General features: G+C 51.1%; 6 protein-coding genes across 6 annotated transcripts; 2 read left to right on the top strand and 4 right to left on the bottom strand.

Moving 5' to 3' along the window:
- Positions 1 to 197: 197 nt before the first annotated feature.
- Positions 198 to 2,379, top strand: MIND_00272700 (Drf-GBD domain-containing protein; the record flags this gene model as incomplete). The annotated part of the gene is made up of 6 exons (XM_037359599.1): positions 198 to 482; positions 533 to 1,098; positions 1,146 to 1,226; positions 1,273 to 1,894; positions 1,943 to 2,074; positions 2,122 to 2,379. 6 exons carry the CDS (start codon positions 198 to 200, stop codon positions 2,377 to 2,379), a joined length of 1,944 nt encoding a protein of 647 aa, XP_037224694.1.
- A 436-nt stretch (positions 2,380 to 2,815) lies between these two features.
- MIND_00272600 (uncharacterized protein) lies at positions 2,816 to 3,343 on the bottom strand (the record flags this gene model as incomplete). The annotated part of the gene is made up of 2 exons (XM_037359598.1): positions 2,816 to 3,132; positions 3,184 to 3,343. The coding sequence occupies 2 exons, from the start codon at positions 3,341 to 3,343 to the stop codon at positions 2,816 to 2,818; spliced, it is 477 nt and encodes a 158-aa protein (XP_037224693.1).
- Positions 3,344 to 7,421: 4,078 nt separating this feature from the next.
- MIND_00272500 (uncharacterized protein) lies at positions 7,422 to 7,944 on the bottom strand (the record flags this gene model as incomplete). The annotated part of the gene is made up of 3 exons (XM_037359597.1): positions 7,422 to 7,575; positions 7,628 to 7,791; positions 7,858 to 7,944. The coding sequence occupies 3 exons, from the start codon at positions 7,942 to 7,944 to the stop codon at positions 7,422 to 7,424; spliced, it is 405 nt and encodes a 134-aa protein (XP_037224692.1).
- Positions 7,945 to 8,570: 626 nt separating this feature from the next.
- On the bottom strand, positions 8,571 to 10,242 carry MIND_00272400 (CNDP dipeptidase; the record flags this gene model as incomplete). Its single annotated transcript, XM_037359596.1, has 6 exons — positions 8,571 to 8,621; positions 8,674 to 8,716; positions 8,763 to 8,890; positions 8,941 to 9,025; positions 9,074 to 9,291; positions 9,340 to 10,242. The coding sequence occupies 6 exons, from the start codon at positions 10,240 to 10,242 to the stop codon at positions 8,571 to 8,573; spliced, it is 1,428 nt and encodes a 475-aa protein (XP_037224691.1).
- Positions 10,243 to 12,146: 1,904 nt separating this feature from the next.
- On the top strand, positions 12,147 to 13,236 carry MIND_00272300 (uncharacterized protein; the record flags this gene model as incomplete). The annotated part of the gene is made up of 3 exons (XM_037359595.1): positions 12,147 to 12,281; positions 12,343 to 12,435; positions 12,481 to 13,236. The coding sequence occupies 3 exons, from the start codon at positions 12,147 to 12,149 to the stop codon at positions 13,234 to 13,236; spliced, it is 984 nt and encodes a 327-aa protein (XP_037224690.1).
- Positions 13,237 to 14,062: 826 nt separating this feature from the next.
- On the bottom strand, positions 14,063 to 15,988 carry MIND_00272200 (uncharacterized protein; the record flags this gene model as incomplete). The annotated part of the gene is made up of 7 exons (XM_037359594.1): positions 14,063 to 14,157; positions 14,213 to 14,682; positions 14,730 to 14,843; positions 14,890 to 15,219; positions 15,270 to 15,379; positions 15,444 to 15,606; positions 15,654 to 15,988. The coding sequence occupies 7 exons, from the start codon at positions 15,986 to 15,988 to the stop codon at positions 14,063 to 14,065; spliced, it is 1,617 nt and encodes a 538-aa protein (XP_037224689.1).
- Positions 15,989 to 16,039: the final 51 nt, after the last annotated feature.

The raw sequence follows: 16,039 nt of genomic DNA, 5'->3' as shown, positions 1-16,039 counted from the left end.
AATAAGTAGCTTGCTTCAATTCATGATCAGTGTTCCTGACATGCTGTAAAAAATAACTGGAATCTCTTGCTGGGTCTGAACTGAATGCAGCGACTTGATCTTGAATCCTGCTCATCGAGTAGATTGATGATGTGAGCACGGTAACGTGACCAAAATCCAACCATCCTCTTGTTCCGCACATTCACCTCCAAGCGACGATGTTCAGAGGGATACTCCCGAAACGAATCACATCCTCCGACTTCACCATGGTCACTCCCCTGGTAGAGCAACCTGCGACGGCTCCAAACAAGGAAAACCAGCCACAAACGACGGGTGGGGTCGGCAAGTTGGCAAAAGCAGCGCACCAGGCGCCCCCCAAGACGAGCGGGGTGGTCCAATCTAAGAAGCGGGAACGCGCAAATACCGTGAAAGAGAAGGAAAAGGAACAGCAACAACAGCCGCAGCAGCCAGAGAGTATGGAGCTTGCTTTCGACAAGCTGCTGGTGCGCTTCTCCCTAAACTCTGTTTACTCCCCTCATGAATTCTACTGTAGGAGGACCTACAGATACCAGTATCGTTGCGCCCGCGACTACTGGGGATGGAGTCGAATGTTAAAGCCGCCATGCTCAAATCGTCACAGACCATGTCGCTGCTACCACCGCCGACTCGTCCCGCAATTCCAAATATGGACACCATGCCAGCCACTCCTCGAGCCAGTGCTCTCCGGCGAACGCGTAGCACGGAGTCGATGGAATCTCCTCGACGTGTCAGCGGATCAACTCTTCTTGACGACCTCGCACCACCACGGGCCCCTGCGCTATTTAGCGAGTCGTCTGGCTCTGGCTCTCCTCGGAAAACCAGTGGACACTCGCGCGGCTCGTCGCTTGATGCCTCGAAGCTACTTTCGCGCAGCCAAGTCAACTTGCCACTGTCGACTTCTGTTGTTGACCTGACAGCTGGAGGCAAGGCGAAAGAACGCGCTGGTGCTAAAGACAAGGCCAAAGACAAGAACCTTGCCCCACGAAAGTTCTTCAGCATCTTGTCTGGCACGTCAAGCACACAGTTGGATATCGAGAACATCAAGAAGTTGAGGCTGATGCTACGAAATGAGTCGGCAAGGTATTCCTTTCTCTCCATGTCAGGAATAAGTGTTCATTATGCAACAGTTGGACCGAGGAGTTCTTAGAGCTCGGTGGCTATCCAGCGCTTCTGACACGACTGAACGAGATACTGGAGGTTGAGTGGAGGTTTGTTGAGTCTAAACAACTGAAAAATACATTCAACTTTTGGCAGGGAAGAGCAGCATGACGATCAAGTCCTTCACGAACTACTGCGTTGCTTCAAGGGACTCTGCACATCTGAAATTGGGTGCATGGCGCTTCGCAGCTCGTGCCCCGCTCCCTTCTTCCAACTCGTCTCCCTATTGTACTCGGACAAGAAACCGGGCGACGTTGCTACTCGCCAACTAATCGTCGATCTTATTCTCACCCTCTTCGAACTCTACCCGAGTTCTGCTCTTCCCGCTATTGGCAGCGGCAGGCATTCAAATTCTGGGCCACGACGTGAAGCTTGGGAGACAGCCTCGACCACAAGCAATCTTATCACACTTCCTGCGCCATACAAGAACCTCTTTTCGTTCATTCGGGCCTTACTGCTGACGCCTGCTCCGCGGGCGGCAGAAGCTCCTGAAACACCCGTCTCCCCTCATGAGTTCATCGAATCGCTACATCGTCCAAGAATTTACAAGACATATCTTCAAGAGCTATCGGATGTGTGCCGAGACTACTTTTGGGTCTTTTGCCATCCGAATAACGCGATTTGGATCCTGAACGAGACGGATGAAACCAAGGTCGAAAAGCCGAGAGCGCCTGGTGGGATGACTGGAGGCGTCGAGTTCGAGGCGATGGGCTATTTCGTGCGTGCCTTTGGTTTTAAACTTGTCTTCTGCTGACAGTTCTTCCAGACAACGCATCTGAAACTTGTCAACGCCGTCTGCAAGATTGCGGCAGACCTCAATTTGCCTAAAGAAGATGACCATTCGGCGTATCAGCTCCATGCCGATTTGTTCCTCTCTGGATTTGAGCGAATTATCCTTGTCCGTATTGTCTGTTTCCAACTTATCATCAACTAACCTCTCCCAAGATCTCCCGCAAAGCATCGACGACCTACTACCCAACCTTACATCTGGAACTTGCGCGATATGTCGCCCATGCTGGCCGTGCGGGTTATGAACTCCCCTGGACATTGTCGCGGCTGGTCGGTCTTCCGCCAGCCGCTCTGGTGAAGAACCAGACTGTGAAAGCGAGCCCGAGGAGCACGCCGACTTCTACACCCACGAAGTCTCGAGCGGCGCCGGTCTTACCCTCCCCAAGGAAGGTCGAGCCGCTGAGGATGACATGAACGAAATGAAATGAAACGAAGAAGAGAACGACACCAAACGAAGGATGAAACCATGATAGAGCTGATTTGCTGCTACATATACTGTCTTGTTGACCACAGTATCTATGTCTCTGACCCCATTGTACATAACCCTCCATGTTCTACATACACATGTATGCATCTTGCAGATGTTTTGGTTTGATGGCCTCAGACGCGGTCACGAGATCAATCCCAAAAGTCTGTTATCGCGTTTGTCCTCTAAACCTCTATCAGTAAAAGGTCACGAGGGAGGATATATGAACTCGTGAGGCACTTTTCTTAGCTTATTGGGTAACTCAAGGAAAAGTTCGAGCGCGGACTGAGGAATTCCAAAAAACTTGAAGAGACATTTATTCAATTGGTACTACTGTGAGATGTGACTCATATTCCGGCAACAATATATATGGTGCTCAACAGCTCACGATGCTCGAGCGTTCGCAAGGAACTGGGTGTAGGTGAAGGTCGAGTTGGGATTGATCGCAAAGGTCATGCCTGCGCGGCAGTGGCCTCCCGCAGCCTGCTTGCAGGCGCCGAAGTGAGGTACTGCGTCGACGACAGTGTAGCGAAAATTGGGCTGGGAGCCGTCGAGGTCGGAGAGGCTGTGGGTAGACATGTGGATACGATAGTTGATGCTTAAGCAAATCACCCACAAGCCAGAGTCGAAGCCGTTCGGGCCCACTCCGCCGTCTGGGGGAGGGCAAACGGTGCCGGCGAAGTTCGTCGTGGTGATAGAGTCTAGGAGAGTCAAGATACCAGCAAAGAGAAATCGACGAAATGATTACTGACGGTCGCGCGAGAGGACGGTGAAAGTGATAACGTCGCCGATTGCGGCAGTAATCTGAGCAGGTGTGAAGGTGAGACCGTTGTTCTGACCCACAGTGACCGTGATGTTGGCCGCAAGGATCGAAGGCAAGATAGCAGTGAGGGTAGTGAGTTTGAGAAGCATACTTAATGTATTCCCGAGATGAGGAATGTAACGAATAGATAGCTCTTTTATATCTGCAACCCCCTTGAGGCTTGCAGTGAGAAAGAGAGAAAGTGGGCCGAGATAGTGTTAGCCAGCCGAATGAATTGGTGTGGAAGACAAAACGCACTTGCTGACCCAAGCGCTCGTTGCTAGTGGTTGCACAGGGACTCGGAGGAGATGTTCATACAACCTCTTCGCATCGAAGAAGAAATACTTGGTAAGGGGCCAAAGACAAATAAGCGTTCACAATGCACATTATTCACCGCAAAACCTTGACTGGCACTGAAATGTCTCCTTCATGAGAAAACTGCAAGCGAATCTGCCAAGTTCGGAGCCGAGGGCAGCACACCAGACTCGAAAAAGAAGCAACTCATGATCATCTAGAGAATACCATGAATCACTTGGATTCGGAGACGTATCTAAACCTGTGGGCTGCTTTGTGGTTGCAACTTGAAACCTGGAAGCCAACTGAAAAACAACAAGGGACTAATAACCACCGACTTGTCCGTATGTCGACTCAGACTTGACAAGGCTCAAATTGTCCGTGTTTGATAAGGTTTGGGATGTTGCATCTAGTCAACTCGAGCCAGCCTGTGCGGGCCCAATGAGAGATCAACAATCACAAAGAAATGACATAGAGCCCCGCAAGTACTCACTGCAGGAGTTCGGGAATAAACGGCCCCCGTTTCGATCGATTATATGGCTAAAATCAATGTAGCAAAAAAAGATTTTTTTTATACCTCTATTTGTGCCAAAAAAGGTTCACTTATATGATCCAGGGCCCCGATATATGTTATATAAGGGCATATTCACCATATCAGTGCATTTTCTTTGGCACAAATAGAGGTACAAAAAAATTATTTTTTTGATACATCGATATTAATAGGTGTATAATCGATCGCCGTTTATTCCTGGTGACTTGTAGCTTGAGAAATGGCGCGGATTAATTCGGAGCCGAGCGTTGTGTGTGGGAAATGAGATTGGAAAGGATGGTTTAAAGTAGCCTCGCTGGTTGGTCGCCTTGGTAAATGTCGCACAACTTCACTGGGAACTTACCTTGAAAGGCAAAGGTCAAGGGTAAATCCTCAACAGTTTTCACACTCATGTAAATGAGACTGGCAAGCCTTGTTCGATACGTCGGAGCTTCAAAGAAAGGATCATTCAGGATTATTCGCGAGTATGAGGATGCTGCGCAAGTGATGGTTAGGCACGTGCCCACTATTGATGCTCTCTCCTCAACTACGACTACTACAAAAAGTCGACCAGCCATCTGGTTCACTCTGGCCGTACCCTCGATGGAAACACGTTCATTTAAGAGACTTGGAGTTACTGGTATGTCTGCTTGCTTGTTTGTCAATCAAATACTCAGAGAGAATAGATTCAGCTTCGTTCCGAGTCATGCATCAGAACAAGGCGTTGAACCATTTCGTTGAACGCGTATCGACAAATGGTTTTTTGAACCCCGCTACGCCCTCCCTTCAACAGCCGGGTTTACTGGAACTTCTTCAGAATACCTTCCTGTGTCAGTCAATCATAAAAGTCACACAGCCCAGGCTAGATATACTTATATCGGCAGCATAATCCATTGGTGGGGGACATGGACGACCACCGTGTTCGCAGCCCAGAAGACCGCCCTACGGCTGCTACTCGGGACGACCATCACAGTCCACAGTGGTTTTCAGCGGCGACCGACTTCGATATTCACGGTGGCCAATTCATTAGCGCTCAAGGGGGAATTCATTTCCACACGAGTCTTGGGCCGTCGAATAGTGGCTTGGCTGGACTGGTACGCCACTTTTTCATATCTCTCCCCTTCATTCCTGATCCTTTTTGATAGAAAGGCACTGCTGTGGATGGAATTGTGTCTCCCTCCACTCTAGACAATCAGAGCGAAACCAAGTCAGAGCCAGACTTGTACTGCAGCCAACTTTGGCGTCGACGTCGTGGATTTCCTCTATATACCCCGGAACCTTCAAGGACTTTGGGAGTGGATTACACGGCTCATGGGGTATCGATCGGAGATGTGGGCATGGTCACTGAGGAAGGGATGTGGGGCTTTTTCTTCAACATTTTTCTCCCCGCAGACCACCCTATAAATGGTGGCGGCGTCCCGGACAACTTCTGTCCGATGGAGCCTTACACCGAATTTGATTTGCTGCGACAAGATCATTTTCCTGGCAGTTATGTTGCTTCCTCAAGCATCCACGGAAGCAACGTTGGACTTAGGTATGTGACTTCAATTCGTAGTTGCTTCACTATTAAACGTCGCTTTCAGAATGTCAGGAGACTATTCTTTTCGATGTGGGGCTCCGGCCGGTGCATTGCTTTACCTGCCTCATGGCTCGCAGCTAGTCAAACTTGCGAAACGGCGCGATCACATGCGTCAATATATCGCCAAAAACGCCCCTTCCTGGTATCAGTATCTTAACCACACCCAAGGACGAGACATGGCGAACGGCGAATTGTATATCATTTCTGGCTGCGAAAAGGCTTTTTCGGGCTCTATGGCCACCTTTCAACAAGTTGCCCACATTCCAGAGTTCCCTTTAACGTTCCGAGCGTCGCAAGACAACGATTACCTCTCGAGATTTGACACCGGTACTCCCGCGCAAACTAAATCATTTCCTTACCCCCCGCCGCGCCAAACACCTCATTCTCCAAATAATACCGTCTTTCTTCACGGCTACACGGTTTCGCTTAGCACCGGTCTGTGGGGCAAGCTATTTCCGAGTGTTTATTTGGAGAATATCACCGACGCCCCTCCCCATAACTCGCATCAGCGGTCCTCTGGGCAGCCAGGCACAAGCGGCTTTTCGTACTACTTCAATGTTTTTACTGGGAGTAGCGGTGGTCCTTCGGGTGCATTGTCTCGGAACTCGGATGCAGACCTCGAAATTTCAGCGCTCCAAGACGGTCCGAAAGTAGTGTTGCTCTCTTTCGCAACTCAACCATGGTGCTGATCTTACTTAGATAATTCATCCCTCTCGTGCTATCAATCAAGCTATCCTACAGAATGCATGTTGGCTTTCTCGCCGAACAACTTTTAATAACCCAGTCCTAGATGCCAGAGGCTGATATTGTGCTGACCCATGATGACGACTGGGCGGACATACTCTCGGATGAAGATGTAAAGCCCAAACAGCTGCCGATGGTGTCTCTTGTTGAGGACGCTTTTACTTCTACACCGCAAAGGCATGAAGCGCCATCAGCTCTCGATATGACATTGCTTGATTTTGCTCCCGCGGCCTCCTTAAACCACCCGCAAATTCGAGCTGAGGACATCAAGTTGGAAAATGGTAAATAATATCATTCGTGGGTGGTCAATCCACTGACGTGATATTGCGACAGGCGTTGCGTACATGGAACGTCGTAACATATTATTATTAACACCTTTGCATGCGAACCCAACAGCAAAAGAGATAATCGACGACTACACAACCTCCTCAATCGTCGAGAGAGAGAAATCTCCCCTCGGTCGTCCGGACACAAAGATGGACAAGGACTTACTCTGGTCGAGGCTACCCCTGCCCCCTCGGCTGCCTGCGCGATCGCCATGGCTTTCCCAGACTGATGCAGCGGGCTGCTTGACTTGCCGAATCCGGGGCAAAGCAAGTGTTTGCTCTGCTTAAGCTATATCAACACTGACCGCGGTGCTTGTACAGAGATGCGACAAACAAACTCCGTCCCAGTCCCCGTGTCCGACCTGTGACCGGTTGGGGCTGCAATGTCTTCCGCGTCCAGAGGGGGAATTCCCGCTGAAGGTGTGACTCATTGTGTTCACTTTTTAAATATCGACGAATCAATTACAGGAAACTCCAAAGGTGGAGGAGATGCGCAAGAGGATCGCGGCATTCCTCAGTGAACAAGGCCCTAAAGCACTGGGACAGAATTCGCAGAAGCCTCAGGGCCCTATCTTGCGTCTCGACGATATGGAACTCGAAGACCATAGCGCTTAAGGTTCATTCCTACTTCAATGAAGTTTTCATTCATGATTTGGATCACATCGCATGCAACTTCCTTCCATATGGTTTCCTCCCCTCACCACCAGAACGCACGTTTACTGCGGGAACAGTCCATTGACGAGTCCGGGGATGGTCTGGCAGCTCAGACTCAGGACTTTGGGTGTCAAGTTGTTCACGTCCGCGTCATCGGAGAAATGCTCAGTCGCGAAGTCGTTCGAGTTGGCAAAGTCGATCGTGCACCCAGTTTTGCTGTTCAGGAAATAAGACTTTTCTGCTGGAGGTGGGGAGGGAAGAAACGCACGTGAACGAGACACAGTCGTTGTCGACGTTGAGCTTCAGTGACTTGGCCTCAAACTTGAGGTCCGTGCAGGTGCCGCGGCCGTCGCCAAGAGTGCTGCCCAGTTCGACACAGGTTCCGGTCAGGTTGGGGCCGGAGCAGGCGAGCGGCGTGAAGTCTGCGCGAGCCTAAAATATATCCGCTCAGCATCTGACGATTTCCGGAACCCCCCCCCCCAAAAAAAAAAAACGCACTTCAACAACGGGTGCGGCGACTGGGGCGCTGAACACAGCGGTGAGGGAGGCAACAAGGGCGAATGCGATCGACGCGCGGAAGAACATGGTGATATCAAATCACAAAGAAAGAGGTGTTGTAAGTAAGAAGAAAAAAAAGGAGGAGCAGAGAAGGAGAATGAAGATAGCTGAACGCGTCCCACTGTCTTTATAGCGCAGGTGTTGTCTCGCAGCGGGGGGCGATGCAGAAGTACGTCGCTATGCTGATGAACTGTCGTGAACTTACGCGGATCCATTCTGCCAGTAGCTGAATTGAGTTCTCAGTTGTTGCAGGCTATAGTCACGGTATTGATTCGGTGATGGTCGAATCCCGTCGTCTGCATTGAGCGCCGCTCAGAATAGAATGGATTACGTGCGAAGCGGAAAGACGGACTCGTGCTCCCTCTTGTTCCCTAGCCAGCCGTTGGCATCAACGCTGAACAACCAAGTGGTCGCGCCAAGCGAAAGGTTTTTTCTCTCAAACGACCGCAAATCGTTGGACTTCCCACGCCCTGCCGATCCCTCCGCCAAACGAAAATAGACAGAAGCAACCCCAAGGCGTCCTGATGCAACTCGCGCAGCCATACCGCAACCACACATCTGGCGTTTGGTTTCTTCGCTACAGTCCTTCCGTACCAGTACACGAATGCTACAAGGGTTGTTCTTCAATTTCCTTTTTTTCCTTTCGCTAATGTTCATGCAGTCGCGGCACCAACTTCATAAAGGTATGTCCCGAGGAGCTTTGTCTGCGGTATGTGTGTTGAGACTTGATAGTAGGAAAAGCGACAGAACACGTACCCCTTCCAGGAAGTTACTCTTGTCCAGCTTCTCGTTCGTCGAGCTGTACAGTGATCAACACCGTAATATCACTAAACAAGGAAACTTACTGCGCGCCATCGTCGCCACGGCCCATTGGCAGCAGTAACACATTGACACCGAGCGCCTCAGCAAATGAGAGGGTCACTGGGATGGAGCCTCCCTCACGAGTAAGGTCTGGGGTCCGCTTGTAGATAGCCTAAGGTTAACGATTAATGCGAGATGCATGCGGGAAGGTCAATGACTGACCTCTGTTGCCGCAATTGCCGCTGTATAATTCCAGTGCTTCCAGTCAGCTACCCACGGCTTTCCGCTGTGCAACAGCTCAAGATCGCTGATTGAGCTTCAGTCCGAGAAATGCCAATGGAGAAAGGGAACAAACAGAGTGCTCTTGCTGTTCAACTTCTTGAACTCTGCCTCGATGTACTTGCGGACGAGAGGCTCGACGGTGTCTGGCGTCTGTGGGGGGACGAGCCGGATGCTGAATTTGCCGGCGACTTTGGCCGGAATGACGGTTTTGGCTCCAGGTCCGTAGAAGGCGCCTTCAATACCGTGGAGGGATAACGAGGGTTGCCGCATGCGGCCCATAAGGACGCTGACCTGTAAATACGATTAAACTGGGAGTTAAATGGCCAAGAAAGGATCAACTTTCTCGTCAGAAAGAGCAATGGGAGCGCCAACACCGGTTTCGATGTCTTGAACGCTGCAATCGAGTTTTTCGTATATCGCCCGCTCCTCTGAGTCTGCTGCATGGACCATATCGTCGACTCCAGGAATGAGAATGGTGCCGTTTGAATCAACGAGTCGGGACATGAGGGAAATTAGATCGGTCATGGGCTCGTGGACAGTGCGGCCGAAAGTGCCAGAATGAAGGTCGCGGGCGGGGCCAGATACGTTGATTTTGAAGTAGACGAGTCCCCTGAGACCGTAGGTCAAGGCAGGCGTGCGTGCGTTGAGCCAGTAATTGTCGCTAATGCAAATGCAGTCAACGCCTTTGAACCATCCGTCCTTCTCTCTCTCGATGAGCTCGTCGAGACCCTCACTGCCGTTCTCTTCCATACCCTCGAAACAGAATACGAGGTTAACGGGCAGAGGCTTCTGGGTATCGTGATGCCATTGGAGAACGTTCAGCCAACCGAGAATTGGCCCTTTGTCGTCCGTGCTTCCTCTCCCAACCAGTCGCCCGTCAGATTCCTGGGTCAAGACAAACGGGTCCGTGTTCCAACCGTCAGACTTGGATGCAGGCTGGACGTCGAAATGCCCATAAATCAGCACGGTCTTCTTGTTCTTGTCGTCGCCGATCCGCCCCAAGATGGCTGGTGGGAGCTGGAGCGTTTGCCCGTCCATGACATGCGTGCCAAGATCCGCAAGCTTGGTGGTGACGCCCAATGCCTTGAGCTCACCGTCCAGCCAATGCGCCATCTTGATTACAGATGGGCGAAACGCGGGGTCCCCGGAGATCGACGGGATGCTGACGGCCTCTGAAAGGCGCTGGATGAAGCGGTCAGACTGCGAGTCGACATAGCTTAGGAATTCAGCGGGGGCAGGCATCGTTCTGTGGTGGGCGTGAAGGATAGGAAAAGGTGAATTGCCATTTTGGGTAAATGTGATGTCCAGGATAAATGTGCTTTTATCCGAAAGTCATCCATTTTTGACGAGGAAGATGGTCATTTGGAGGCCGATAGTACGTACTTACTTCCTTACCCAACGACGTTATGGGCACCCATTCGCATGCGCTCATTGCTGCCCCAGAACTTACTAGCCAACTACTAGTAGTAACTATGAGTCATCTGATCAAGCTTATTACCAGCGCTCGAAATCGATATCTGAATCGCTTCTCTTACTCAAGTTTTCGGGTTTTCCCATTCCATTCCTCCAAGCCTCGAAAAACGCTGGTGACAATCGGCTCAGCCAACCACTGCTTGCCCTCTGGTAGATTCGGCCACCACTGCGGACATTGCCACTTGCTGTCGAAATGCCATACTTGGACGCTAGTACACAGAGTCTAACCTTGTAGCACTCCGGTAATGCCTTGAACCTCTTGTCCACCAGTGTCAACCTTGTGTGTTCAACCTACGCTGTACGACGACTCAGAGAGCTTCAGTATTGAGCGCAATCCCTATCACTTTCAAGTTGCGCTGTCGATTATTTGCTGAATGCCTTGTCGACCTTTCGAGAGAGCGCCAACGATTTTAATCCTGCCAGTGCTAAGGATCGGCTCGTCTGTGCTTATTACGCCTTCCATGGATGCTGCAATCGTAAAATCGTGGGGAATTTGTCTGAGCGGGCCGGGATGACCAAGCCTCGGGCCGGGCTGTAGACTTGTTCAGTCATCGGACCCGTCAACTCGAGCACGACGATGCACAGCAAACGAGTCCAGCACAATGGAAATCAAGGCTGCAAGGGACTCTTGAATCTAAGTCTTGAACATCCATTCGCTCACTGATAATGGTGGTCTTCGAAGTTCCTGGTTTCCTGACGGCACACTTTGAAACCGGGATTCAATGATCTCAGATCAGTCAATATGATTCAGATACTGTCGTGGAAGATAGCGCGTTGTACTCAGGCCCAAGTCACAGTCGTTCTATTTCAGATCACTGGCAAGTGCAACATGTATTTTTGCAGGGTCTCAGCGTACAAAAAAGGACTAGATGAGGGATGTAACCGATACGTACCCGTCCATGAAACCATTTTCAATGATGCTGCTGGCGCTAACTGCTGTTTGAAGGTAAGATGCAGGGTAGACAAAATGGTTTGCTTGGGGGGCGTATAGTGGTCCGTTATTCTGAAAGGCTGGAAGAGGGATGAAATCCAAAACCTTCGTTGTTGTCAAAAGAGGTATACTGAACGATGGGGCGATCCCGCGTTCGCCACGGACACTCGCCGGGGATTTGGGACTGGTCCACTCAGTTTGGTTTAGCATTTGATGAGAGGATATTGGGTTTATCAAAAGGCGGGGAGGAAAAGAAGCTTTGAGAAGGACGATAGGATCAAAAGAGGCTAGCCAATGACTGAGAGGCATCACGGTCCGAATGGGGAAAAGAATTCTGAGAAGCGGAAGACGAAGAGTGGGGGGAAGACGTCGTGTGGGCGTCCGGGCCAATTGACCTGCACCGCAGGTCTGAAAGGGATAGCGAGCAAGCTTGGATTTAGGCGAGTGCTCGTTCACGCATGAGTGTGTCTGTCGTGTGGAGAAATGCCACGTTGCCATGTGCCAGGCAAATGGACAGGAGGCCTAGGCAATGCCACATGGGGAAAAGGTCAAAGTCACGGCTGATGGTCACGGTTGTCATTTGCTCCGATCATCTACTAATTTGGGGGACGAGTTCTTCTTGCCCTCCTTCTACCACATACTGCAACTACCACCACCGTCTCTGCCAGCCAAAGACTCGCCTCTACCGCCCGACTCTCCCTTTTCGTTTGACACCGTACCGGCCAGCGCGTATTCTGACACAATGGCGGCAAGTCTTATGCGCCGCCCAATGCCAGTGGAGCAGCAGCCATCTCGAGCCGCCCAACGCAAACAACGCCTACTCGAGCTCGAGAACGAGCAGCGCTTAGAGGATCTGGAGGCACTCAAGATGACCGAGGTTTGTTTGTCCCGCGCTTCTCGTTAGTGGCATGGAAGCTTATTCGATGTGTGTCCACCAGGAACAGCGACTGATTCTCTTTCACTCGTTCCGGTCGGTCAAGTTTGAGTGGAGTGACCTTGATGGAATGCGCTACATCCGTAGACGGTATAATGTGGGTCCCGTCTCTGAGCAATCACCGAAGACTGACGCTTGGCAGTCTCCTCCCGTTTACCCGTCGACCCAAAACCGCTCGTCTGCTCCAACCAGTCCTCGCCCACCACCATTACAACTCCATCCACCTTCCCCGCCCTGCTCTCCTCCGCGAAATCAACCATGTGAGACATTCGTGGTCTTGACCAACAGACATACTTCGCCTTCACCCGAAAATAGCTGCGTCCGACCCGCTCCCATCATGGTTCCGTTTCCTCAAACCCCAGTTCCGTTCCCAAATGCCGAGTCAGCACCAGCTTCCCCGACACCCACCATTACTCCGCGTGACGCTGCTTGGGGCACGTCTCTCGAGTGTACTGCCGAGCCAACAGCCAAACCGGTTAGAACAGCAAAATCGACTCTTCGTGCAGGATCTCGGAGGCTAAGCAGCAAGTCACGCTCACCAATGAAGGGTCTTTTCCCTTCCCCTGCTCCACCAGCGACCGCGTCATTGACAGTCCCGCCCATCGCAGTTCCTCGCTTACTCGGTGCTCAAGACGATGATGATGAGGACGCTTGGATTGACGATGATGATGATGTTGGCAACACAACTCTCCGAGCTGACGACGGCGATGAGTCATTATTGGCCACGCCAGTTGTCTCGCAGACGCAACAGCTTCAAGACTTGCTTAGTGGTGATGGCCCGTATCAACCTATTCGGACGCCCGTCTTCAACACCTACAGCGGTACTGTCGTTCCGCCGACTCCTACTCCTGCGACTGCCGAAGCAGAATTCCATGTTGGCGGCAAGCGCAAGCGGTAGTCGTTTCTGCGCCGTCCCCTGCATGCCTTATAACGACTTGATAACGACTCGCATTGTGTCTCGTTCTTTCTCTTGCTGCATCTTGTCTTATGTCATCGCTATAGCTCCACAACCAACCAACCAGTCCTTCCTTCTTTCACTTTGGTTTCCCATTATCCACACTCCCTTGTTCTTTTATATCCTTTTCTTTGGCTATTTCCTCAAATTTACCGTACATAACTTCATGGATATACTGTAGTCACCGCCACGGATGGCCCCCCCCGGATTCTTCGTTCAGAGGGGGAAAAGTTGCATTGTAATCGCTAGTGGAAATCAAGAAAACATTTGTAGCTTTACTTTTCGCGAATTCGTTTGGACCTGGTGTGGCCAGTAGCTATAGTCGGCTAGTGCATGTCTCCCCTTTGTAGGGTCGAATTCGTGCACGTGGTTTGAAAAACAAATTCACAGCTCGTTGGATGGCGATGGAAGAAGGTCTATCGGGTCCCGGCAGTGCTTAAATACGGAGAGGGAGAGCGACAGTACTTCCTGACAAGCATCATCATCTTGTCCTCAGTCGAATGTCGATCTCAGGCCCTTCAATTTTAAGGGAAATAGCCAAATATATAAATCCACACGATGGAGGTGCTGACCGTGCTGTCGTGTGATCAGGGTAGGTCTTCGACGGTATGATTTGTTGGAGTCTTGACTCGTGATTATTGTGGCTGCTGGGTACTGGGAGTGCATATTAGTTTGATGCAAAAAGCTTAACATTGGGGATGCTGTTCGATAGGAAGTTTTTTATCCAAATTGAAACAGCATTAGTAATACAATGTTCAATGCTCCTATCCTACCAGTAGTTCTTGGTTAAGATCCTCGCCTCGTCATCCGAATCGACCCATGGCAGGAGTCGGATTTTCGAGCGCCTTCTAGTCAACCCTCGAGCTTAAGGAAAACAATAGTCAGCTCAGGCCTGTACACACTGGGGTAAGGGACACACATGAAGGCTCGGGATCCCCATCTCCAACTGGGCTTGAGCTGACCGGTCCGGGTTTCTTTGCCCTGTTTACTGTCGGTTTTGGCTTCGACGGACGACCGCGGACCCGGCTCGGCGCATCAAATCCTGTGTCTTCAGTGGTTGGGTCGACATTCGAACGACCCGCGCGGAAGTGCGTGTTCCAGCCCGACGAAGCCAGCGTGCTGTCTTTCGCCCTTCGTGGAGATGCGGCAGGTGCAGGGCGTGTGTTACCAGTAGTGTCATCTTCTGGCTTGGGTTGCATGGTTTCTGGGAGGTCATTTGATGCCGATGCAGAAGGTAATTCGGAGGGTGGTGTGGGCGGAATAGGTGCGATAATGGGATTCAGAGGGTCGAATTTGAATAGAGAGGAACGGCTTTGTTGGGCAGCGAGGAATCGATTTACAAGTCGTTGGAAGGGAGATGCAAAATCCGGTATTGACGGTAAAGATGAGCTGCCGCAGACATTAAACTCAGCAAGAAGTAAGTGAGAAAAGCATACTCGACAACAAGAGTTTCGACAGGGCGCAAAGAGTATGTCGTCGTTACCAGGGATTCTGCTGCAGGACTTGTGGCCACCTCCCAGGCAAGCGGTAGCATTGTTTGCGCTGGGGGACTCAACCAATTTTAGTCGATGGCATAAGCGGACTGAGAGCACATACTGTCTTAGAAGCAAGAGCAGTTCAGAGAAGGCGGAACCCCAACGAACGGCGGTTAGTTGACGGGAATGAATCAAAAGGTGGTCCTGGGTGCCGATAATAACAGAGTAGCAGAGGTTTTCCACCCCTTCGACATCCGATTCAGTTGGTTGCGCCGACCGACCAATGCTGAGGTCATCAACACCCAAGTCTCGAAGGAATGCGATACATTTGATAAGCAGTTTCTGCAGAACGACGTCGAATAATGCTCCTTGTTGCATCCAGAAAGAATGGCATTCAGTTATGCCTCCCAGGTATCGAATGGCCAATTGAGAAGGATACTCCGACATCCCACTGCATTGCTTGTCAATGTGAAGCCAGGGAGCGTTGGTATGTGAACATACCTGTGGCTAGCAGTGATAATCAGGCGCTCGACGGTTGTGAGCCCTTTCTCCTGCTCATTTACAACCCAGGGAGGCAGAATCGAAGCAAACTCGACGATGTCGGATATACTCTGTTCCGTCAGACACTCAGCCGCAAAACGAACGGAGAACTGAAAATCTCCCAATGTCCCATACACATCCCGCCGCCCCCCACATTTTCAAAACATCTTTGTTGGTGATCTCGGATGTGTGCTGGAGTTGTGGCGCGGATAAGAAAAGGGCTCGGAGGCCAGGATATCGGGTAACGAGAAGAACGACGGAGTTGAAAGCGTCCATTTGGGTATTCGGTGCTTCAGTGCTTGAGTGAGATTCAGCTCTCAACACGGTTGTGAAAGTAGCACATACGGTAAGGCATATTGCAACAAGCGCCAGCAAGCCTTTCTTAGTTTTGGCGTTGCCGCGTTGACATGGCCCAGTCGGAGTTCTTGCATAGCCGCCTCCCGCTGAGCCGACTCTGCGCCCATGAGGTCCTCGACGCGTTCACATATCGAGAGCGGACCCAGGCCAAATCGACACGCAAACTTGTTGGCCTTCCGCTCGAAGAAATTTCCCACAGATTGGTAGATGGATTGAATCGTCCGGCCAGGCCCAATCACTTGCAGGGGCTGACGAAGCGCTAGTGCGAGCTCGGTGGTAGTGATAGGAGGGCGCGTTTGAGTATCTGTCCGTACGAGCTCCATGGAAAACGGAAAGCAACAGGAAAAGCGTCGTCATTCTGTTCGGTGTCCGCC

The sequence above is a fragment of the Mycena indigotica genome (assembly GCF_014461135.1).
Source record: "Mycena indigotica strain 171206Taipei chromosome Unknown Mind.scaff0002, whole genome shotgun sequence".
Lineage (NCBI taxonomy): Eukaryota > Fungi > Basidiomycota > Agaricomycetes > Agaricales > Mycenaceae > Mycena > Mycena indigotica.
Note: the sequence above shows the minus strand (reverse complement) of the source record. Positions and strands in the feature narration are given on the sequence as shown.